This window comes from Paroedura picta, chromosome 4, assembly GCF_049243985.1.
Source record: "Paroedura picta isolate Pp20150507F chromosome 4, Ppicta_v3.0, whole genome shotgun sequence".
Classification (NCBI taxonomy): domain Eukaryota; kingdom Metazoa; phylum Chordata; class Lepidosauria; order Squamata; family Gekkonidae; genus Paroedura; species Paroedura picta.
This window is the reverse complement of record NC_135372.1, coordinates 48,501,467-48,526,306: the sequence shown is the minus strand read 5'-3', so window position 1 is coordinate 48,526,306 and position 24,840 is coordinate 48,501,467. Positions and strand designations below refer to the sequence as shown.

Sequence of the window (24,840 nt, the reverse complement as noted above, 5' to 3'; positions counted from 1 at the left end):
GGCCTGGCTATTACCCCTGAATTCAAAACTCAAAGATAAGAAGGTAAACTAACAGGAACAAGGTGGTTTGTGTTTCACAAGTGAACAAGAACCAAGTCCATTCAGAAAGAAAAACTCTAATGAGGTAAATATTAACTATCAAGCAGGAGATTGGGGGTGTTAAGGGAATAATTCCCAGGAAATCTGTCATACCTCCAAGGGGTCAGGTAGGCCATGCTTAGGGTGATTGTCCCAGTGTTACATCTGCTCAACGGAGCTTTGATTCTTGAAAGCTTATATGTTGAAAATCTTGTTGGTCTCCAAGGGTTACTGGACTCAAAACTAGGTCTTCGACTACAGGCTAACATGGCTATCGCCTGAAACTATCACCAACATCACCCTGTAAGATTCCTATCTGAAAAAGATCCTAGTCCAATGCTGGAATAATTACCACAATAATCACTGGCTCTCAGTATTAAATACATGGGAAATTAGCTGAGAAATTAACATCTAATTTGACCTTTATGAACCCTGTAGTACTCATTTGGACTCATGTTTGTCTGCAAAAATGTAGTAAGGAGAGCCAGCTTGGTGTAGTGGTTAGGAGCACGGACTTCTAATCTGGCGAGCCGAGTTTGATTCTGTGCCCCCACACATGCAGCCAGCTGGGTGACCTTAGGCTCACTACAGCACTGATGAAGCTTTTCTGACCGAGCAGTAATATCAGGGCTCTCTCAGCTTCACCTACCTCACAGGATGTCTGTTGTGGGGAGAGGAAGGGAAGAAAAGCCGCTTTGAGACTCCAACAGGTAGAGAAAGGCGACATATAAGAACCAACTCTTCTTCTTTCAGAAAATGAGTTGGAACTTTAACTACCACAAAGATTCTTTGAAAGTTAATATAAGAAGAAAATGCAGTTTCAAATGCAAGTCTTGGACAAACCAATAACAGAACTAGATACACATTTGATTTTAGCAACACATGAAATGCATGGTTAATAAAAGGCCCCTGACCTACTTCTTTACTGCAAGAACAACTCCTGCTGAAATGATGACTTGGAGCAGATCAGCAATAGGTGGGAAGAAGTTTTGCACGTTCTTCTGCCATTCTTTATCTAGTTCTGTTATTGGTTTGAAAAGTAAGCCGGCCAGAGCAGGGTGGCAGGGAGGGAGGGAGAGCCTAGGCTGCAGGCCAGCCCCAGGAAGGCCAGTGTGGCCTCTAAGGCTGCCCACCTACCCAAGATCTTGCGGGTGGGGGTGCGAGGCTCAGTAGATGCCACACACCACCCTGATTGGGTGCGCACTAGTGTTTGCAGGCCTGTCTGATGGACACCATGCACTCGGGTGGCCTTTCCATCTTCTCTTCCTTCCCTCCCTTCTTCCTTCCTTTGCCCACCTGCAGGTAGGCAAACAAGCTGGTTGCACATGGAGGAGGACTAGGAAGATCACACCTGGCTCTTGCTATTTGAGTCTGCTCATCTTCACCCGCTTCACAATGCTGGGTCTCAACAGAGCCAGCACCCAGGAAGAGCACAGTGGAAGCCTGTTTCCTAGCGCCCAGTACATTTCTGGATGCATTGGGCTTTGTCCCTAGTATAGAAATATGTGGTGGGTACAGGGGTGATTTGGTTTCTTCAATGTTTGCTCTAAAAATCAATTACCTTCCCCCACTGAATTGAAAAACAGGTCTCCTGTTGTCATGTTTAACTTTGAGTAAATAATTAGTGAAACGTTAGAAGGTAAAAGACCTTTTCAAGGACAGGTTCTGGAATCATTCTTTAAAAGCCAGTACTGTACACTGCAGGACAATTGTCAACTACTGGAAATACTGACATGAGCTGGTTGGGGTATATTATTTTGTTTCTCTACTGGCAATGCTGTGCTTTCCAACAAGGTAAGTTTCAAGTAAAAGTCAATATTGTATTGAGACAATATAATTCTGCAAGGGGTCAAAACTCATCTGCTTTCAAGAAGTTTATAATACTACTAATACTTATCACGGGTTTTTGCAATTTGCTGCAGACAGTTGTATACTCTTAACAGCATAAATGTGGGTATTGTAGATAATGTTAGACTACATCAAGGGAGATGGAAATTCAAATTCCATTTGGACCATGAAGCTCAATGGGGAGACCTTAAGCCAGACACACTGTCCAATATAAATAATAATAATATATTAATAAACTTCAATCTTATAGCCCACTCTTCTCCATAGGCTCAGGGTGGGTAACAGATGGTAGTCTATTTCAAGTCTCTGTCTAGGTCTCTGTCTAGAGTTGGATTCCACCTAAAATTTTCAAGCATTTGTGAGTATGCAATTTTTGTTGTTTCTCACAAGCTATTCCTGGTGCTTCTCTATTACCCCCTCCCCCATACCATGGGTTTGCAGGTGATTTTGGGTTGGAGGAGGAAATTATACTTTATCTGGAAACCTTCCCAGCCATGGATATTTTAGGCAGGATGCTAAGCTTTTTGGAGGAAGGATCAGATGTAAGTATGGGTTCCTTACAGGTAGCGTCCTCTATCCAGCCAGCAATTTACCCACTTCAATTCCAGAATGATCATTCCCAGGGCTGTAGGACCTGTGCAAAGGAACTGCATCATAATAAGCATGCGGCTAAGAAAGACAAAGGGGTGAAAGCAGTTTCTCTATCCTTTCCCACAAGTACTGATCTGGTGAGAGTTGTTCTTTCAGAGAATTAATTAAACTGATTTGCTGGTGGGGGAAAGTGCACAGAAATTATTTAGATCTACCTCTATCTGACACAATATGATTAGGTTGATCGGTATTAAATGATGGTTCTTACCCCTGTTCGGGAGTAGAATATAACTACCTATTTTTCCCTACCCTTAGGAACAAATAGAATGAAATAAAACAGGAGTCAAATGGCACTTCAGAAATGATCAAAACGTATTCCACCATATGCTTTCATGAATCAGAGCTCATTTCTTTCAGGTGCATGAAGTAGCTGCTATAAAGAAAGGTCAGGAAGATCCAACCAAAAGAGTAATTGAGCTACTCAAAATAGTTGAAGGCACCTAGTAGGAGAAATAGGATTAGTATAACTTCTGATCAGGTGAACTACATGAAACATGAGAAGCAGATACATCTAAGAAAAGTATAGAGGAATGGCTGGCACTTTAAGGTGCCAGACATGGGTGCAACAGTGGATAATGTTCTCTCTTATACAACTTCATTTATTGTCTTTCTGTTTACAGTCCCAGTGTTCCGCCAGGAGCATGCTGCTTTCCAAGAGCTGGCAGATCCACCTACATATCAAGGCAAGGCATATAACTGATCCAAAACTGATTCCACACCAATCTGAAACACAAAAGTTTCAGGATAGAATCCATCAGCCTTCCTAAACATTATACTTTTCTATAATTGTAATAGAAAGCCTCTTGTGGCTCAGAGTGGTAAAGTGGCTGACATGCTGTCTGAAGCTCTGACCATGAGGCTGGGAGTTTGATCCCAGCAGCTGACTCAAGGTTGACTCAGCCTTCCATCCTTCCGAAGTCGGTAAAATTAGTACCCAGCTTGCTGGGGGGTAAAACGGTAATGACTGGGGAAGGGAATGGCAAACCACCCCATATTGAGTCTGCCAAGAAAACGCTGGAGGGCGTCACCCCAAGGATCAGACACGACTCGGTGCTTGCACAGGTGATACCTTTACCTGTATACTTGTAATATATATCTACAGTGAATTCTTGCAGTCCTAGTAGGTTCATATGAAATATTTAAGTATGTTTTTATATTGACTATATATATATATATATATATATATATATATATATATATATATATATATATATATATATATATATATATATATATATATACACACACACACACACATACATAATACATACATACATACATACATACATACATACATACATACATACATACATACATATATATATATATGCATAGTAAATCATAGTAAATTGTGTCAAGGGGAAGGAAGAGTCTCTGATCTACATCTGAGAAAAATTCATTTTCTTGGCATATGGTTCTATTGTATTTGCAGTTAGGTATTTCCTGTTGGTAGGAATATACTCTCACATCCCTTATTTTTCTACACAGAAATTCCAAGACCCTGTGGCCCTCCACCTGTTATTGAGAATTCACATCGTGGTGAATACTTAAGGCGAGTGTTCCCATCTGGTTCAAAAGTGCTATATCAGTGCTACAGGTTATATGAAATGGAGGGAACGCCATTAGCAACATGTATAAATGGTCAATGGAGAGGTGTGCCTAGGTGTCAGGGTAAGTATAAAATCTATAACCTCTATTGTTTGACTCTGTTACTAGGATAACCTTCAGTATGACTGAAAAAAGGGGGGAAAGGATGTCACTGGCAATAGAGCTTGTATATTGTGATGAAACCAAGTGGGTATTGAATGATGAATTTTGTTCTTCCCTGTGGTAATACTAACTGTGAATCTGGTCCAGTCAGTGGTTGTGGGCTTGATTTGGCCTCACTAGAGCTTGATTTGCTCTCACTGCTCCCGTCTAGAGAACTCCCCTGTCTGGGTATTTTATAGGGGTCAATTGTGTAGGCCGATGGTTTCTAAGTTTTAAACTGTATATTCATTTCATAGATGTTATCCACCCTGAGTGTTTGGAAAGGTGGGCTACAAATAAAAAATGTATTATTATTATCTCTTAAACTTATATTCTTCTCACCCTTCAAGGGGCATTGAAAAGTGTACACAGACATCTGTTTCATCATTTATCATCATCATCATCTGCATTCATTCCACAGGTCTCCCCTCCCTCAAGCTCTGACATCCCTCTTGACCCCTGAGCTGACCTCTCCTCTCAGGAGACATCCCTGTAGCCCACTGGGGTAGCTCCCGACCTCCACAGCGTTCACAGATAGTTTTATAGACTGTGAATTATTTTTGATTTTCTGCAGAGACCTGTAAGGCAGAGGAATTAGAGATGGAACGTAACAACATATATCTAAGACATCATACGAAATCAACGTCTCCAAGAGCATCTGACTACTGGATGTATTTTGAATGCAAACCGGGATATCGAAAGGATCCGTTATCACCTCCTTTTACAAAGCAATGTGTACGAGGACCATGGGTATATCCAAGATGCATATTATGAAGTAAGTATTGCTATTATAAGTCACAAATAACTGAAAAATCAAACCTCTTATGAATGTTTTTAGGATATGCACTGCAATTTAATTTTGTGTTTTTTTCAAAATCTGTATCTTAAAAAAATTATCACATCTGGTTTATCTCTTTATTATATTTGGCTGTTGCTTCCATTGGTTTCAGTGGGAAACATGTGTCTGTGTGGAACTTTTTTCCTAGTAAAAATAGGGATGAAGCTGTTAAGGGTTGCACCTGTTATCCAAGCAATTCTCCTTTTCAAATTTCAATCGCTTGAGTCTAAGAATTCTCATTTTATAGGCCACATTAGATTCTCACTTTCAGAGAGGGTTCAGAGAGGCATGCTAATTTTTATGCTTTTTACTGAATCCTCAGTGTTGGTGAGTATATGAATTTGTTTTTACATAAAATTCTGAGCATGCAAACAACGTCAGGTCTATTCTGGCCTGTATTTCTTTGATTATCTTTGTGGCTTCTGTGCAGTCCCATATGGAACATCAATTCTGTAGGCCTGCCATGGAGAGGAGCTAGCAAGCTTTCTAGTTTAAAGGTGACCTTTCCACCCATAGTCACATGACATGGGAAGGACGAGCACTCATACCACAATTCTCATTTTGGATGACACATCTTAGCAAGTCCTTTCTCTTCCCTCAGTGTCTCTAAAGTAAACATTTTCTCAAAAAAGAAAAAAAAAGAACAACAGCAGTGAATACTGACAATACAGTGTCATGGCACTTTTTAAAAAGTGTGAGGAGTGCAGGGCCAAAATGGCCCCAAACAATGAATATACCTCCTGCTTCCTCTGCCTAGGAGAGGGCTATATAACTGGTTCTTGTCAGGCCTGTAAACAAATGATACCTAAAACCCATGATGGTAGAACTGCTTGCCTAAAGGCAGCTCTTTGTGAAAAGGCCATGGCGGCCACAAAATCCATGGAAGACAGGCTGGCATCCCTCAAAACTATCAGTTGACCAGCCCTAACCTAGGAATTCTTATTTGGGAAATACGTAGTGCTTTCTCTGTATTGTGAGAAGTCAGAAGAATGTTGAATACCATTCAGGCAGAGCACATCTTAATAGTCCAATCTAACTGCTAGCAAGGTATGTGTGACAGTGGCCAGGCCAGCTCTCCCAGGAGTAGCTACAACCTATGCTATGTGTCTCTAGGAGTACCTCCAAAATGAGCTCCTGGCCCGTAAGAATGTAATCCCATTTAGAACAGGTTATATTCCTAGCCCAACATTGGTTTTATACCTACCCCATAACACTTAAATCTTGTCTGACATGAGTTATAGTTCTTTCATTACTTCCAGACACTATACTATTCTTGCAAAACTACTGTTGGCAGGTCAGGGAATGGAAATTGGTGGGAAATGAGAGGAAACAGTCATGCTAAAGGCATGTTTGGAGTGGGGGAAGTGACCATCTCCCTGTTGTTCTTTATGTGACATTAACTATTTAAATTTCTTTTGAAAAATCACCCACTGATTCAAAGTTTAAGATTCCTCCTTAAATCCATTGGAACTCAAGATAAAAAGATGTATCTTGAATGAAATGAAGATTCCTGAGGTAACAAGCTATGATGAAATCACTCCTATATCAAACAAATATCAACCTTGCTTTGGCCACATTAAATGCTATCTTATCTCTTATAAACCACCTTATTTGAAGCCTTCCTTTCTAATCTTTAATCCTCCCCCGCCCACCGCCGCCTTTCTCCGGCTTCTGCCGGACCCGGGCGCTCCTTCGCGGCCCTCCCCAGCCAGGCCACTCCAGCGGCCGGGAGAAGCCTCCGGAAGACCTGCCGGGGGGGGGGGGCTGCGCAGCCTTCTCCTGCCCGCCCTAGTGCCCATTTTATTCCCCTTTAAAATGGGCTTTATTCCTAGTCTAATATAAATCAGGGCCTTAAAACGCAGAGTTATATCCCTTCTTGCGTTTTCCCACAGGTTTTATGAGCTTGTTTTCCACTAATAGGAATATTTTGTCATCAGACCATCTATTCCACATAATATTTCTGGTAAGGACTTGGAGGAGGAGCTGGTCTCATGTCTTGCCACTCAGCACTTAACACCCATTCAGGGTGGCTGTCCTGCCCCTGAGTGCCTCCTCCTCCAGCTGGCTTGCCTGTCTGTCCAGCAGCCAACCAATCGCCTTCCGTCCCCCACCCCTGACCACTGCTTCCCACTTCCCTCCAAGTCTTAGAGGCTGCAGATCTCTGCCACATGAGAGCTGCCCCTGCTGGTGAGTTCCCTTCTTGGGGGCCTCCAGCCTTCAGCCTTTCCAGGTCCTGGGGGGAGGAAGAGGCCATCCACAGAGTTCTTCCATCCCCCCACCCGCCAATCTAGTGCCTGTTGTATTCCTGAATGTAATGGACTTGGCCCCTAGTTGGTTATAAATGATGGTTTACCAAACTTCCCAGCTGTTAACGTCTTGAAAACTGAGGATTTAACAGTTAGACTTCACTCAGGGAAAGCCCCTGGTGTTGGCCTCATTCTCAAAAACTTATTTAAGATTAATCCATGAGAGTATGCAGAAATTTTCGCTTCCTTGTTTGCTCGAATAAGCCAGACAGGAGTTATCTCCAAATCATGGGGAAACAGAATCATTGTGCTGATTTCTAAGAAGTGTTCCTGATCTGATTCTACTTGTTACTGGGCAATCAGTTTATTGTCTTGTTTAGGCAAATTATATTCCTCTTATTTGTTGGAGATTTTTGTGGAGTGGATAGAGCAACAGGGACTTCGAGGAATGGTAGAGGACAGGAAGGCCTGAAGGATCATTGTCCATAAGGTCGCAACTTCGTACCTAACAACAACAACGAAGAGCAACAGGACATTTTAAGATGGGAACAGATTGGTTTCAGGTGAGGCAGGTCACCCCTGGATCATTGTCTGCTCATAGCCCTCATGACAGAAAAATATAACAAATTTTTCAGATGGTGTTCTTCATGCAGGGTTTATGGGGCTTTTGATTCTGTCCCCAAGATTAGATTGTGGGAGAAACTGCAAGGTACCCCAATTGATAAAAGATTTCTATGGTTAATATATTGTTTGCATTTTGACACTATTTCTCAGGTTCATTGTGGACAGGGGAGAGAGCTGTCTGACCCATTCAACCTTTAATTTGGTATCAGACAAGGTTGCCTGTTGGCTCTTTATCTATTTAAGTTATTCTTAAATGCTCTGTCAAGCAATTTGATCAATCCTGTCATTTTGCTTGTCTAGCTCACCAAAGTATTCCTATTCTGCTGTATGCAGATTATGCAGCCTTATTATCCCACACTTGTATGGATTTACAGAGTTCATTAAAGCTTTTTTTCTAACTACAGTTGGAACAAAGGCTTGACAGAAAACTGCCAGAAATTCAAGGGCCAGAAAACACACCATTGCCCCTTGAGGGGGGTGAATTAGAATGAGTTAAAGAATTTCCTTATCTTGGAATCCTATTTGCATCTAATCTAAACTGGGCTCCATATCAAAAAGCTGTAAGAAACCCTGTATTGGGGAATTTTGAGTTTCTTTTGAACAAGGGGAAGGAAATGTGTACCAGGGGTTAGTCATGTTTTTAAAATAAAGGTAACCCTTGCATTTAATCTGTGTGTAAATTTACTTTATCAACAGCTATCTGGCTATCTTGAAGGAGGATTCTTGTAAATCATCATGGTTTAGGATTCTGGACAGGAAATTAGCAGTTATTGATTTGACTAGGGATGAACTAAAAAACTGTGGTTCCATTCATGGTTCATGGCAGAACCACTAACTAAACTGAGCCAAATAATCTAAAATGCCAGTTAATCCAAGTGGGGTCATAGCTTTCCTACTCTTAGATGAAAATACTCATTTTGCATGTTGCAAAAATGTTATTTCATATTATTATAACATTGAATTATAGAGCATTTCTTGGACAAAGAAAAGGAAAGAGGAATATGGACCTACTTAATGCAGAGCAAATTGCATTTCCATATATTCTGCAGTTTAATGAGTTATAATAGTACTAAAAGTCGATAGCAAATATTCAACAGCCTTTTTTTCAATTGTTATTTTCAGCAGCTGGAATCTGAATAACAATCCTGTTTTGAACAGATGAAGTTTACCAGTAAATGAAGATCAAATCATCTGAAATTTGCTTACTAGAAATCTGAAGACAAGGAAATCTTGGATAGCTCTCTCTCATCAAAGGCTGTGGTTTTCCTCAATCACTCATTTGTTTGCCCTTCCTTTTAAAATACTAAGCCTCCACCACCCATTTCTTTCTAACTCACTAAAATGTCTTTTTCTATTCACTCATCTTGTTGTCAATCAGTTTTCCGTACACTTAGCACTTTTCTTTTCTATAAAGACCCCCTCCCCATCCCAGAAGCATTCCCCTTCTTCTTTCTTGAGCTCTCTCAAGCCTTTAAATTGACACACATTTTTTGTCTGAGTTGGTTGTTATTCCACTTCTGCTTCTTTCTGGAGATGAAATGTCAAATTGTTGATATGAAAGCATCGAAAATCTATATAAACAGTGGCTTCACAAAGCTACCTTGTGCTTTCCGATTCGGAAAGCATTGGAACCTCCCTTCACGCAGTTGCAGCTCTCTGACTCTCTACTCTACAGGAACAGTAATTATACTGAAACCTCTTTTCCCACTCTATTTCTCCCTGATTGCTAGTGTGCTAGATATATTTTTAAATTACTTTCCTTCTAATATTGTTACTATTTTTACTATATACTTGTTGTCTGCCTAGAATTCTTAAGGGTGTAATTGCCTCGTAAACATTGGCAATCCATCCTACATTACCGACCTTTCGCAAAGCTATTTCCCCGCTGCTGAATAGGCACATGTCACAGGACACATGTGTATGTGATTTCTGGTAACAGCAACAAGGCTGGGGGGAGAGTGACTTCATAGATACATGAGTGTCCATGCTGGAGGTGGATACAGACTAAATTTCCACCAAGGGTAGTTTCAATCAGTTACTTGCTCCTGCTGAAGATGATCCATGAATCTTTCATGCTGTTCTTGGCAGTCCCCTACCACCCAGGAGCAGCATTTCAAGGACACTTAGGAAGCCTTGGTGGGAGGGGAGGTAGGAAAATTCTTTTCCACTGACAGAACTGCCTTGCTGGAGGAGAAAAAGTAGTTGTGTCCCAGCCTTGGAATTGGAAGGACTTTCTTTAGTATTACATAGTGGGACCTGATTGCTTGCTATTCCATTCTATCCTCTGACATGCTGCCTGCCGTACTTTTGCTTGTATGACTTCTACTTAATTCAGACTCAAAGAGGGGGCTCAAAAGAAATATTCCTTCAATGAACAATCTGAGGGAGTCCAAGTCTTTGGATCATGTGATTCCAACTAAATGACATTTATATTTTTATGTTAATGAAAATACTAACAAGTAAACTCCCAATGTCTTGTGTTTTTATACATATACAAGACTGAAATTATAAATTATGTAAAACAATAATCCACACAAAACATTTCAGACCAAGCAAGCGGGAGTTTTACAGTTTCTTCTGACTTTAATCAAGCCAGTCACTTGGAGGTGAATAGATTTGTTGCTCTACTCTACCAAAGTGTGTCATCTGTTTCTTCCTTAGAAATTATTGTAGAGAGTAAAACTGATGTATAAATTTACAGACAAATTGGAGTCCTTCTTAGGCAAACTACCCACTACTTCAGGCCCTCCAATCCCTCCAGGAAGATTGGACCTCCCCCAATTTTAATGGATTATCTCAATTCTTTAAACCCCAATTGGAGTCAGGGACACACTTAGCATGATCCAAAGGCATAAGAACATAAGAAAAGTCCTGCTGGATTAGACCAATGGTCCATCTACTTCAGCAATCTGTCTCACAAAGTGACCAACCAGTCCCTCTGGATAGCTAACAACAGGGCAAAGAGTCCAAGACCTTCCTCTGATGTTGCCTCCTAGCTCTGGAAGTGAGAGGAATGTGGAAGTTCCCTCAGTCACCATGGCTAGTAGCCACTGAAAGACTTATCCTCTATGAAAGGTACCATCAAAATGTTTTAAATAATAAAGTAATATTGCACCAGTACTATGACAGCAAAAGCTTGCTGAGAATTGGATTTTAGAAAACCATCACCTTAATTCTGCAGTGGATGTCAAAAAAACAATCTCATTCTTGACACTGGGGACACAGAGAGCAGACCTTTAAGAGAACCTTCTAGGTTGTGGTCACTAATTATATAGATGACCTACTTGGAGCTGTAGCCCTAATCTTTTATATCAAAAATTACAGTTTCCCTGTCCTCTTTTTTTTGTGCTGGAGGAGTTTTGATGGAACGATAGACTTTTGATAAGGTTAATACTATCAGGGTAATGATAGCACAATCATGGGGTTGTTACTAAATTTTATTTAAAGCCAAGTTGTTTGTTGTTTTTTTAAATAAGAGGTCTTCATGAGATAAAACTGTCAGAGCAGTTTTGAGGAAAGCATTTTGATAAGACTGGAGAAATTTCACTAATCCCTTATATTTATAGGAATCTGTGTTAAAAAAGAATCAGTGTGCTGTTCCCTATATTCAAAAATTTAAGAAGCTTTTTCCTATAATCTTCAATCTCTCAGTTGTATGGTTATGTTTATATTTAATAATTAAATTAAGAGCCTCTTGTGGCGCAGAGTGGAAAGGCAGCAGAAATGCAGTCTGAATCACTGCCCATGAGGCTGGGAGTTCGATCCCAGCAGCCGGCTCAAGGTTGACTCAGCCTTCCATCCTTCTGAGGTCGGTAAAATGAGCACCCAGCTTGCTGGGGGGTAAACAGTAATGATTGGGGAAGGGAATGGCAAACCACCCCGTATTGAGTCTGCCATGAAAATGCTAGAGGGTATCACCTCAGGGATCAGACATGACCTGGTGCTTGCACAGGGGATACCTTTACCTTTACCTAATAATTAAACTGAGGAACTGCTAGGTGGCCATTTTGAAAATTATTTTTTAATTGCTTTGAGAAGATATGGGAAGGCAGAGAATGATTTGGCCTGCAGCAATCAGTATGGCCTGGGTCTTTTTCAAAGGGTCACTGTACACTGTCATTTCTATTATGAATCAAAGCACGAGCCACAGAGAAGAGCTGTGAAATCCCTATATTTAGCAACCTGCTTTAGTCTCTGGACCATTACTCCCCTATCATTCTCATCAGGAATAAGAGAGCTCAGGGCCTGACTGCAGGCAATATTTGGACATTCATACAGTGTCATTTAGTTGCAAAAATAAGCAATTATCTAAACACATCAGAAATACCAATCTTTGTAGTCATTTTGTTTGTGGCCTGCATATATACTTCTGGAGTGATTTTCCGAGTTGGAAACAGCATCCCACTTAGGCACTTTAAGCGCTACCAAGTGACAAAAAAGAAAAAATACTCATATTGTTTCGATTTTCCCTCCCCCTCATCAAGACTTAAAACAGTCTGCAATGTGTGTGTGTGTGGGGGGGGGAGGACTAAGGGCAGAGTTAAAAAACAAAACAAATCTCCTTCCCCAGCAGTGGTACCTTAATCCATACCTTCCGCCCAGTTTAATTCCTGAAATGAAGCCGTATATTGGTAGCATATTAGGTGCCTCCATTTTCACTACCTGAAAATATTGAATTTCACAGCCAGTGCAACAAAGTTTCAACAAAGAAACAGGGGACTGCCAAACTAATAAGGAAGGTCTCTAAATCAAGTCAACAGTAAAGATAGGCCCCAGCTCAGTCTTTCTCAACTTTAGCATTGAGAAAGTCCTGAAACATTTTTCAGGCTTAGAGGAACCCCAGAAGCAGTGCAATCATCCAGAATATTTATTTATTTATTTATTTATTTATTTACTTACTTACTTACTTACTTACTTACTTACTTACTTATTTATTTAGATTTTTATACTGCCCTTCCCTACGGCTCTGGGCGGTTTACATAAAACATTTTAGAACGTTTACATAGAAACGTTTATATGGTTTATACATTTAAATGGTTGGGAAGCATAACTGTGTACACACCCACTCAGGACCCCTCTCCTTCCCACCCCTCCAGACCCTTAATTTGCCATTTTTTGGGGGTGGGAGGGTCAACATAACCACATATGGTCATATTGCCAGATAAATGTTAGTTTAAAAAATATATAAAAAGGTAATTAACTCCCATCCATTCAGGAAACCCTTCCAGGGCTGTCAAGAAACCCCAGGGTTTCACAAAACCCTGGTTTGAGAGAACCTGCTTTGGAGGATAGTGGAGTCAACCTGCTACCTGAATGTTCCAATCCAGTGCCATCATAATGATGATGTGACCAAAGGGTGCTCTAATTCCTTTCAGAATGTTCACCGTTTTCTTAAATATCATGCTGAAAGTTGTCGGTTTATGCTTATTTTCATGGCATCATGGACCTTGCTCACTGGTAGGTGATGATTAAGGCTCTTAGTTCTGAAGATGACATTATTGTGCTGTCCTGTTTCAAATAAATTAGTCATTTCACAGGATGTTTCCCCAAGGAGATTTTTCCCCCCTGTGAAAAGCATGTTGTGATAGACTGGGCCACCCACACTTTAAAGTAGGTTTCTTGTTCTTGGCATCATATATCTTCTTCCCCAACTCTTGTCACATCACGCAAAGATCTGATCTTGCACCTTTTCTCCCATTGTCCAGCAACATTTTTCTCCCATTGTCCAGCAACATCCAGCAGCACCAGATTTCAGCTGAATCTTCACATAGGACAGTCTGTGTGTCTTTGTTTATTGCTGGAATTGCCCATGTTTCAAATAGATATCAAGGTTCAGCCCTTGGATAAAACAGTGACTCAGTTCAGAGAGACCTCTGCCTGCAATCTTTGCGGTGGTCCAACATTGAGAAGAGACCGTATTAATCTATTAATCCTGGTGGTTGGATTTGCTATAAGGCAATATAAGTTTGATTTCTTTGGGTTACTAATGTACTCTAAATTCCTATATCACCCCCCCCCCCCCGTTAGACCATAAAGTCAAGCAGGAGCTGCTGTTCATTTGTAAAGAATATAATTTTGAAGGCACTTTTGATATAGTAATCATGTCCAGAGTACCTTGTATAAGCAGAAAGCAGTTCTGCTTGTATAAGGCAGGCTTCCTGATGTGAGTTCCTCACAGGGCAGCTCCCTGCACCACAGTACATAACATTCAGGTCTGTGTGGGTGCTGAAGTGGGAAGGAAGATGCAGGATATAAGTCCTGCAAGCAAAGTTTTTGGCAAGGGAAAGCAGGAACAAGTAAGACATGAGAGCAGCAGTGGGTTTTATTATAAGATTAGAAGGCACACCTAGGGAAGTCATCCTGGATTGGCCTTGTATCTTCTGCTTGCTTCTACTCAGTCCAATAAAGGTGCTTTTCTTCCAGCATCAGATCTCAGTGGAGAGAAAAGAAGTGTCTACGAAATTGACTATGGAGAATTATGCTATGAATGATTGGCCTGTCCATTTAGCACCCTTGGTCTGTTCATTGCTCTAAAACAGTGGTCTCCAACCCCTGGTCTGGAGACCGGTGCCGGTCCGTAGATCAGTCAGTACCGGGCTGCAGCTCCTTGTCCTCCTCCCCGGCTGTTGCCTCAGGGGCTGCTCTGCCACTCTGTTGCCAGCTCACCTTTGGTGCTCTCCAGTGGCTGCCATGGCTGAGGCTCCCCTTCGGCGTGGCACTGTGCCGCTACTGCTGGCAGTGCCCCCCCAGAGGGCAGCGGGAAGTCAGGGGCCCCGGTGGGAAAGAAAGTGGAGCAGGGGCTCAGGCAGCAGCAGTGACATCCCTCGGCAAAAGACTACCCCCCCCGCCAGGCCTCAGTAAAATTGTCAAGCGTTGACTGGTCCCCGGTGATAAAAAGGTTGGGGACCACTGCTCTAAAACACAGATTGTCTGCTCTTTATTTTGTGTGATTGAAGCAATGCACTTGTACATAGATAGGTCTGTCATCGCATCTCTTTTTTTATATATAATTTTTTTATTTTTCCAGAAAAGTTAGAAATACAATAGATACATATAATAAACATTAGTGAAACTAGAATCGAAGCATATTAGAACCCGCTCCTTTCCCATCTGATTTACCTTTTTAGATAGTTCAGATAAGGACCCCATTGTTCCTGAAAGGCTTCTTCTGATTTTCCATTAACCATTAATGCCAATTTAGCCATCTTGGCGAGATCCGTTTTCCAATTTCTAGGAAGCACTAATCTTGCTGCCGTAATCGCATAGAAGAATAGACTTCTTGTGTGTTTTGGGAGGCACTGCGGTGGTAAACTTAGTAGCATGTATTCAGACTTCACAGGAAAATTGCAGCAATCACTTTTGGTGTTACATACGACCATCGCATCTCATTTTACAGCTCGTTATGTAAGATGCTCTAACAAATACTGGGGCTTAATTGTTAGTTTGGTTAGTCTTACCTAACCAAGAAAGACTTTATAGGAGGCCGATTTGGAGGCTCTATAGTATGTCCATGGATGGCCTGGAGGGCCACCTAGAGCTGCCAGATTCCAGATGGTGTCTGGGGTTCTCCAGAAATTACAAATGATCTGATGACAAAAAGCATTTCCATAAGAGAAAATGGCTGCTTTGGAGTGTGCACAATATTGTGTCCTTGCTAAGCTCCCTCCCCTTCTTAGACCCACTCTCCACCCCTAAACCCCCAGGAATTCCCCATCCCAGAGCAGGCAGTTCTAGGGCTGATCCCAAGGAAGCCCCGTATAAAGTGGGCGGAAGCCACCACCCCCACAAACAGGTAGCCTCTGCCTTCTTGGAGCCAGTGACCACTGCAGATATGTGAGGTGGGTATAAACTATTGCCACTGGGGTTGCCAACTTTCAGGTGGTGGCTGGAGATCTCCTGGGATTACGATTGATCTCGAGGAGACAGGGACCAGTTCACCTGGAGGCAAAATGGCTGCTTTGTAGGGTAGACTCTATGGCATTATAAACGCCAAGAAAAATGCCTATGCAAATAATGATTTGAGGTAAAATAAATAATTGCTTGAAATGGTCACAAAAAAAATCAAAGACTAGAATTTCTGTCAATATGACTTTTCTCATATGAAACAAAGTATTTCATGCACTCCAAAAAGAGCTTTCCAAAGTATACAATGAGTTTCATTTGCACCTTAGTCTATACTTCTCTTTCAGGCTTTTGTGACTATCGAGCTTGGCAGAAACAATTGTCTTTGATTTTTTTTGTGAACATTTCAAGCAATAAATTGAAGGAAAAGATTTTGGACAACAACACTTGCAGAAATGGTTTATTTTATTTATGTCAAGCCATTATTTGCATAGGCATTTGTCTTGGTGTTTAGACATCTCTATGCAAACCCTTATTATTAATATATCTATGACAGCATACCCCACTGATAATGATACCCCACTCCCTTCCACAAACCCTGTCCTCTCTGGATCCTAAGGAGGGTGGAGACTGGGGAGGGGAGGGCCTTCAGCAGGGTATAATGCCATAGAGTCTATCTTTCTAAGCCGCCATTTTCTCCAGGTGGCTTAATCTTTGTCATCTGTAGGTCTGTTGTAATTTTGGGAGAGCTCCAGGGCCTATTCTAATTTCATGGATATGGAACACTGAACATGCCATACAAATGCTAAATAATTATTTGCTGAGAAAGTTCAGATATCTAATTATGGTCATCCTTTCTCTTTTCAGATGCTGCACCAAACAAAAACACTTCACTTAGTCATCAGTGAGAACGAATCACAGCTCCTCCTTGTGCTGGAGGAAATAATTGATAAAATAACAGCAGAAAGTTCTTCACGATGTCAATCCCTGGAAACATTAATCTCTGAAAGTGAATACTGTAATGCAGAGCAACTGAAACTGCCTGAGACATGAACAATTGGCTGGTCTTTGGTATTCAGTATCTTCTTTGGACTAGCTGTACTTCTGAGAATGGTACATTTTACTCAGAAAAAACTTGTTGTGACCTTTGCTCTATAAATAATTTATTTCATCAAAATTGTAATCTTTGGATTATATGGCTGAATATCTGGCAGATGCAGATGTGGTGATCTGCGTGGCGGGTGTTCCCCATGCCCCCCCTGGCGCTGGCGCGTGCTCGGCGCAGACAGAAGAACAGGGGCCACTGCGTCTTCTGGCCACGTCAAAGGCCAGGCGCCCCTGGCCTTACCGCCCATGGTCCCTGCCTTGGGGGTGGGAAAGGAGCAGGGCCGCCATGTCTTTGACATGGCACCCCTGCTCCTTTCCCATGCCCCCCTCCCTGTCCAAGACGTCTGGATGGCTGGCGGGAAAGGAGCAGGGCCGCCTCGTCTTCGGCGAAACGTGTTCCCCCAGGTGTCTCACCAGTGGTGAAGGCTCTTCCTCTGGTGACTCCCCGGATGGCACAGCCGAGGAGGGGCCAAGTCGCCAATGGGGAGCCGCGTTGCGTGTGGCTCCCAATTGGCCACTTGGCCCTGGAGTTTTTATCATGGACCGCCCCTTTCTCCTCCCACCTTGCCCTTATTCTTTTATTTATACTGCTCCACTGGAGCGGTGTAAAGATGCCCAGGACACAATGGTAGAATTTCCCTGCCACAGGATGTAGTGATGGCCACTAATTTATGTGGATTTAAAAGTGGTCAGACAAATTCATGGAATACAGTTCCATTAGTGGTTATTAGTCACAATGACTACATGACACCTTTCTATCTGCCAAGGTTTCTTCTATTCATGTAAGTAAATGGATAAGAATCCTAGAACATTAAATAATGATGGTTGTTAAATAAAATGGGATGGAAAATAGATCCACTTGCTGAATTTAAATAAACCTAGAGATGGGAAATATTGTACTTAACCTGAGAAACATACAGCTTTACTTACTGACTGAGCTACTTTGTAACAGGGAGAAATAATCAATTATTCGGATGATGCCAAATATAGTTTCAGAGTGCAAAGAACCTGACATTGAATTTGGAATGATTGTCAGTGGTGGGAAAGTTGAGTACCAAGAACGCAGCAGAATACAAGTCCAATGCAGCCCTGGCTACACAATGGAAGGCTCTGAATGGATAGAATGCAAAGAACAAAAGTGGATTCCTCAAACTCAGTGTCTGGGTAAGAGGATAATTCCGTTTTGCTATTACAGATTTACAATGTGGAATGTCCAAAATGACATTTGTGATTGGTGCAAAATTGCTGTGTTCAGATCTGGCACAGTTAAGTAGATTTTAAAAAATAATGTTTCCTAATTTCTATAAACATGAGACCTGTTTTTGCAAAGTGATGTAGGTTTGGAGCTAGATGGAATGTCCACCATAGTTGTGGGATTAACTTTGAAAAACGGGGATTTTTATGCACTAAGCTATAGCCAAAGTCATTTTGTTGTTGGACAGCCTCTGCTCCATTATGAATTTTATTGGGTAGCTCAATGCCAGTCATTATTTCTTCAGTCATTGCCTGAAGCACAGAGTAGATAATACCTTCTTTCATAGGGGTGTTGTGTGAATGGCCAGCATGCTCATTGCCATGCACTTTCTGGTTTTGAAACGTTATATAAACAACTGTTAAAAACATGCAATAACCAAGTATATATAAATGCATGGGTATATTCTTTTTCATTTTCCCCATTTTAATCTATAACTATGATATACCAGGGTCTGGGGATTTATTTTCCTTCCTAAGCTTTGTGGCAGTAAGATAGGAATCAAGGTTGATCACCATGGTGCCTCTGTCAGTTGAACACAGACATGTGAGTTATATTTGTGAATCCAAATAAACCAGACTGAAGTTAGACCTGAAGATATATGGAAAAAACAACAACAACTCTTAAGATCAATCCCTGCTTTCTTTCTTTTTCTTTTAGCACCTTGCAGTATCACAAAAAAGCAGCTAGATACCAAAAATCTGCTTTTGTCGGATGGGCACAGCCATTCACAGTTGGTTAAACATAACCGCACATTGGAATTCACATGCAAACAAGGATATGTCCTGGTAACTCCATCAATCAGGCAGTGTGTTGATGGAAAAATGGATTTGCCATTGTGTATACCAGCTGGTAAATGTTTTATTTGTGCTGATTAATTTCATTTGGGTTTATTTACATGAGAAGGTTATGAGCTTGTTTTCTGTTGTGTCTGAAAGCATACTTTGGAGAAAGGTTGGCTTCTATAGCAGGGGTAGTCAACCTGTGGTCCTCCAGATGCTGGCAGGGCTCGTGGGAATTGTAGTCCATGGACATCTGGAGGACCACAGGTTGACTACCCCTGTTCTATAGGATACTTACTGGGCACTGAAAATGCTCATCTGAATCGATTAAGGTCCTTAGTGTCCTACATAGTTGACATATTATATCACCGTATGTAAAGGAGCCAACTGTATATGTAACATTTCTGCTCCTGTATTTTATTTATGCTGCTTTATTTATTTACAGCTGACCATTGATAAAGGCAGTGATGCTGAAACACATCTGGTCAGTAGTGGCATTAGTATGAAAGTACACTTGGATTTTAATGAGGCTATATTTTGAGCCTTGAAATTTTAATTTTAATAAAAATTAATACTCAATTTTACAACAAATTTTACCCTACAGAGCCTTAATATTTCCCTTATTTTGACCCTTTTCTGTTGTGTTACGTTCAAATGTCAGCTAATTGTCTTCTTCACCCCAAGCCAAATGGCTATTTATGTCATTAGATAATCACAAGATTCCCTCATAAGATTCCCCCATAAGTTCACCTCATATTGTAATGCTGTGAAAGAGAAGCAGGGCCTCCAAGGTTTTCTTCCATTTTCTCAGGAAGTGTGACTTCTCTTTACCCCACAAAACACATATTCCTCCTGAATTTTCATATCTGTCCACATTTGTTTTAATGAGGTTTTACTGGGTTTTTATATGGACAGATTGTGACCTGCCACAAGCTGGTTTGGGAGTGACGGGTAATAAGTTTAAATAATAGATGAATTAATAAAAATAGGTGTGATAGGTCACCTTTCAGACAATTATTTCCATTTTTTCACACACAGAACTGATAAATTCAAGCAATACTATTTTTATATGGTAATTACATCAGGAATTGATGAGTCAATGTGGTTCAACAGTTAAAATGTAGGACTTATTGTGGTAAGGAACAGTCCAAATAAGTTCACACAGAAAAAATAATTGGATTTTCTAGGCCTATCTCTGAGGCGTATTTGTGAAGATAAAATTGAGAAGGAAGAATATAGACACCATCTTGAACTTCTTGAATGAAGGATAAAAATATGATTTAATAGTTACATTTTAGTGCTAGCTAGGCTCTAATAACTCTCTGTTTCTCTAGCTGAAGCAGAACAAGGTCATATTGCAATTACAGCTGTTTTAGTGTATCCCAGATAAAGGGTTTTTAAGGCTGCCTTGTGCTTCCTTCTTGGCCTGGAGGTTTATGACATTAGGTTACTAACTTCAAAATGGGGTTTGGAGATTTCCCAGGGTTACAACTGATCTCTAAACTACAGAGAATAGTTCCCCTCACCCAAATTCCTGTTTTGGAGACCAGACTATGTCGATGGATCCTACTGAGCTCCCTCCCCTCCTCAAACTCCACCTCTGCAGGCTCTACCCTCAAATCTCAAGGAATTTGATAACCCAGAGCTTACAATCCTATATGACACATAGTAATAAATGGTGATTCAGCTCTTTCTTTTACTGTTGACATGGGGGAAGAGTCACTGATTTTTTTAGGTCCTGTAAAAGTCATTTGAGCTAAGTGTGTGTATGACAGTACTGACCCAGAATAAGGGTTTTTAAATGTTAAAATTCATCTGTTAGCTTGACTATTCCTATGTGACAAAAATTTACACACTGTATCCAACGTCCTTTATCTATGGCAGGGGTAATCAAACTGCGGCCCTCCAGATGTCCATGGACTACAATTCCCATGAGACCCTGCCAGCACGGGCTCATGGGAATTGTAGTCCATGGACATCTGGAGGGCCGTCGTTTGACTACCCCTGCTATGGTGTGATATCCTCATGTCTAGCACTTTCCTGTTTCTACTTCACATCATTGTCTGGCATGGGCAGGGAAGTAAAATGAGTCGGTGCACTAAAAATTGTAGGGGTTGGGAGAAGAATTTTATATGAATCTATCCCTTCTGGCAGCAGCTCTCCTTTGTGCACAATGGGCAGTTCTTTTCTCACCTCCCATGAACAATGTACGTATTAACCGTATTATTATTTGTGACAACCAACGCGAAATGTTTTTATATGACACCAAAGCTACCATGAGATGGCCAAAATCATAATTCTTGTTGCTTATTAGAAAGCGGAATAAACTGTAGACAGCCACCTACTGTTGAGAATGGGGACACTATAAATTTATCTCAGAAAGAGTACACATCTGGCTCTTTGGTACAATTCAAATGCCAACAATATTATACAATCGAAGGAGATAACAGAGCGTTTTGTGACAACGGAAATTGGACAAAAGTGCCAGCTTGCCTAGGTAAGCTTATTGTAATAGCTAGGAGAACGGTTTCAACTGGGAAGTTATTTAAAGAATTTTTAACTAGCTTTTTTTTTAATGACTTTTTTGCAGTAGGGATACACAACCATTTCCCAAGCTTTAAGGACACAGGTGTTTGAAACATTACACACAATGATATGGTTAATTTAGTAACATATTAGATGATATCATTTCAGTCTGCTTTTTGGAGAGAGGGGTTATGTATTTTGTTGTCCCCTCTTATTACAGCTTCTTCTATGCAGTAAATCTTCCCAGAAAACCTGGAAGTGGCATAGGGTAGCAATAGGAATTGCCAGAAATTTCCAGTCATTCTAGAGCTACCCTCTGTCACTTCTGGGTTTTCTTCCTAGGTGATATAATTGTGCATGAGATGCTGCTGGTCTCATTTTTCCTTTCCCTGCCATGTGGATTTCCTGCCCCAACCAGGGGATCTGCAAGCCCCATTATGGATTGGGACTGCATAGGTGGCTGAAATTATTTCAACAACCTTGCTTTTCTTTGAAGTTTCTTTGGCAGTAATTAGCAAATACAAACTTTAGGATGAGAATAGAATAAAATTTTTGTGAGACTGGCACAACTGCAAAGGAGTATCCACTTAGCAACTTTGCCTTGCATGCGACATTCAGGGGTCTGTAGAACAGGGGTAGCCAACCTGTGGTCATCCAGATGTTCATGGACTACAATTCCCATGAGCCCCTGCCAGAAAATGCCAGCAATTGCTGGCAGGGGCTCATGGGAATTGTAATCCATGAACATCTGGAGGACCACAGGTTGGCTACCCCTGCTGTAGAACTCCCATACCGTTGCGCCTATTTTCAGCAGACAACTGATGCTAGCATGGAAGATCTCCGCTGAAGGCTACAGAATGATGTGACAGCCAGTGCTGGAGACAGACAGTAATTTTGGGAAGCATTGAAGCTGATGTCCAGTGATAAACCTTTGCTGCCCTTTGATTTTGTTTGCTCCGCTGTTGACTCTGGTTCAACAGTCGGCAGATTTTGAAAGCATTACAGAAACGTGCAAAATATTTGAATAGAGATGGAAGTGGGTGGCATATGCATGCTTCAAGCACAATGAAATCAGAGTCCAGTGGCACCTTTAAGACCACCAAAGATTTATTCAAGGCGTGAGCTTTCAAGTGCAAGCACTCTTCCTCAGACAACTTCACTTAACTCTCTAAAAATGTTTTCACACTTACTAAACAATACAGTTTCAATCCAGTTCAAGTGGATAGCCATGTTGGTCTGAAGCAGCACAACAAAATTTGAGTCCAAAAGCAGATCAGTGACTGTTTGTAAGGATCTTTTCATTTCACACAGTAAAACCCAGTTGCCAAGTGCATTGAGAGTGGATTGAAAATGTGTTATTTAGTGTGTGTGAATGTGTCTCTCAGGCCCATTATGCACGGCCGCCGAAACGGCAATTTCGGGTCACATGGAAAACGCGGAGGGGGAAGACACGACGCACACCGGTTATGCACAGGGCGGGGCGCGACGGCGGCAAAACCCAGAGTAACCGATTATGCACGCGGCGATCTGGGTGCCGCTTCTGGTTGCGCCCCGGTCACCCGGAAGCTGCGCTTTCTTCCGTGTTTCACTGACGCGGCTTTTTCGGCGGCATGCACCGAAGCTGCGGCTGGTTGCAGCTGGCTCCGTGCGTTATCGGTGATTTTAGTCGCCGCCATTCCACCCCGAATGTGCGCTAAAACCCCCGTGCATAATGGGTCTTTGGGATGAAAAAGCTATAAAATTTTAGCTGAAATTCTTGTAGTTCCTTATATATTTTATGACATAAATTATAAAATTTGGTCTTAGAATATTGAGATAGAGGAGTTGGCTACAATCCTGATCAGAATGTATATAACTTGAGATATAAGAATCAAGAAGTAAGTTAAGTGGAAATCCATTATGTAGAACTGCCAATATTTAAAGAGAAGAGATGCAGCCACTGGGGTGCCCAGTTTGGGAAAAGACCAGACCTCAATGGCAGAACACACTGTTTATGTTCAACTAGGTTCAGATCCTGGCATCTCCAGTTAAAGGATTTCAAGATGCCATACTTTAAAATATATTTCTTTCCTCATGATCTTGGAAAGACAATCCCTGTTAGATGAGACAATTATGAATTAGATGTCTGATTTGGGATAAGTTAGCTTCTTATGCATGGAAAAGTAACACTGAAGAGCAGGGGGAAAGTTGCATAACCTTCCCTTGTGTTGTTTTTCAGCTTGGAATTGCCATCCTCTTTGTCCTTCAATGGAAAATAAGAAATAATGGGACCTATAACCTTCCCACCAGATGCAGGACACACATCATTCTCGGGGGCAATTTTGGTTGAGAAAACGATGCTGGGCAGAAATGACCAAGAACTTCCCTAGCATTACTGTTGAATGGGCAACCCAGTCTTTCATAAAAGAAGGAAACATTGGAAAAATCTCATCATTGTAGTTTGGCTTAAGCATAGGCAGGAGGAGTGCAACCATTGTGGACTGTTTGAATTCAGACATGCATTCTCAAAAATCTCACAACTGGACAAGCCATATGTGGATAATATAAACACTAATAGGCAATGAATACATTTACTGTCATTAACCTCACCTCATTTTTTGTCCCTTCTTGAAAGTGATATGCACTGCTCCCAAAGTTAACAATGGGAGCTTCCATCCTGTACAGAGACAGTACAGATTTGAGGACATTATCCAATTATATTGTAACAGAGGATATGAGCCTGGAAGTCATGCTACAACTTCTAAATGCACTAAGTATGGCTGGTTACCATCTCCGACATGTGTACGTAAGTAGCTTTCATGTTGTCGTATTATTTTTGGTGTCAAAGCCTAATGACTGCAGATACGTTTGTGTTGTGTTTTTGACGGTTTCCTGTTAACTTTGTGTGTGTGTGTGTGTGTGTAACAAAATCTTTTTGTGTAAAAAAAAAGGCCTCAATAGCTGAGGAGTCTGATGGAAGGGCAGAACAGAAGTACGGAAAATAGATGGATGTTGTGCGGGATGTAGCCAAAGAAAATCTGGTGTCAAGAGAAAGCAAGGAACACTTTTATTAATCTTATCAACTGGCACCAATAGGATGGGTGTCTATAATTCATAGGCCCCCCCTGAAAATTCTCCACCTGTGGGACTGACTTTCCAAGCTAGAGATAAGTCCGATGAGGAAAAGGTCCATTTGAGTTTGTGTGTGATAAACAATGGAATCGATTTTCATGTTCTGTTTGATTAAATACACCTGAGACAGTTTCTAAGATATATTAGACCCAAAAAGTCCACAAATACAAAATTCAGCAACATAGA

At 41.3% G+C, this 24,840-nt stretch overlaps 1 protein-coding gene across 5 annotated transcripts in view; it reads left to right on the top strand.

Annotated features, from left to right (window-relative positions):
* The first annotated feature begins 1,715 nt into the window (after positions 1-1,715).
* Positions 1,716-24,840, top strand: part of LOC143835312 (complement factor H-like) — a 28,874-nt gene continuing 5,749 nt past the window's right edge. The window contains exons 1-10 of one of the 5 annotated variants that reach the window (XM_077332719.1): positions 1,716-1,872; positions 3,198-3,260; positions 4,066-4,248; positions 4,901-5,101; positions 9,157-13,491; positions 16,744-16,989; positions 17,974-18,147; positions 18,896-19,087; positions 21,332-21,514; positions 24,158-24,328. In XM_077332719.1, coding sequence (XP_077188834.1) covers positions 16,926-16,989; positions 17,974-18,147; positions 18,896-19,087; positions 21,332-21,514; positions 24,158-24,328 — 784 coding nt within the window. In that variant the 5' untranslated portion in view covers positions 1,716-1,872; positions 3,198-3,260; positions 4,066-4,248; ... (1 more) ...; positions 9,157-13,491; positions 16,744-16,925. Of the gene's footprint in view, positions 1,873-3,197; positions 3,261-4,065; positions 4,249-4,900; positions 5,102-9,156; positions 13,492-13,540; positions 13,645-16,743; positions 16,990-17,935; positions 18,148-18,895; positions 19,088-21,331; positions 21,515-24,157; positions 24,329-24,840 lie in introns of those variants that run through there. The other 4 variants (XM_077332722.1, XM_077332720.1, XM_077332723.1 and 1 more) reach the window with 4 other exon arrangements.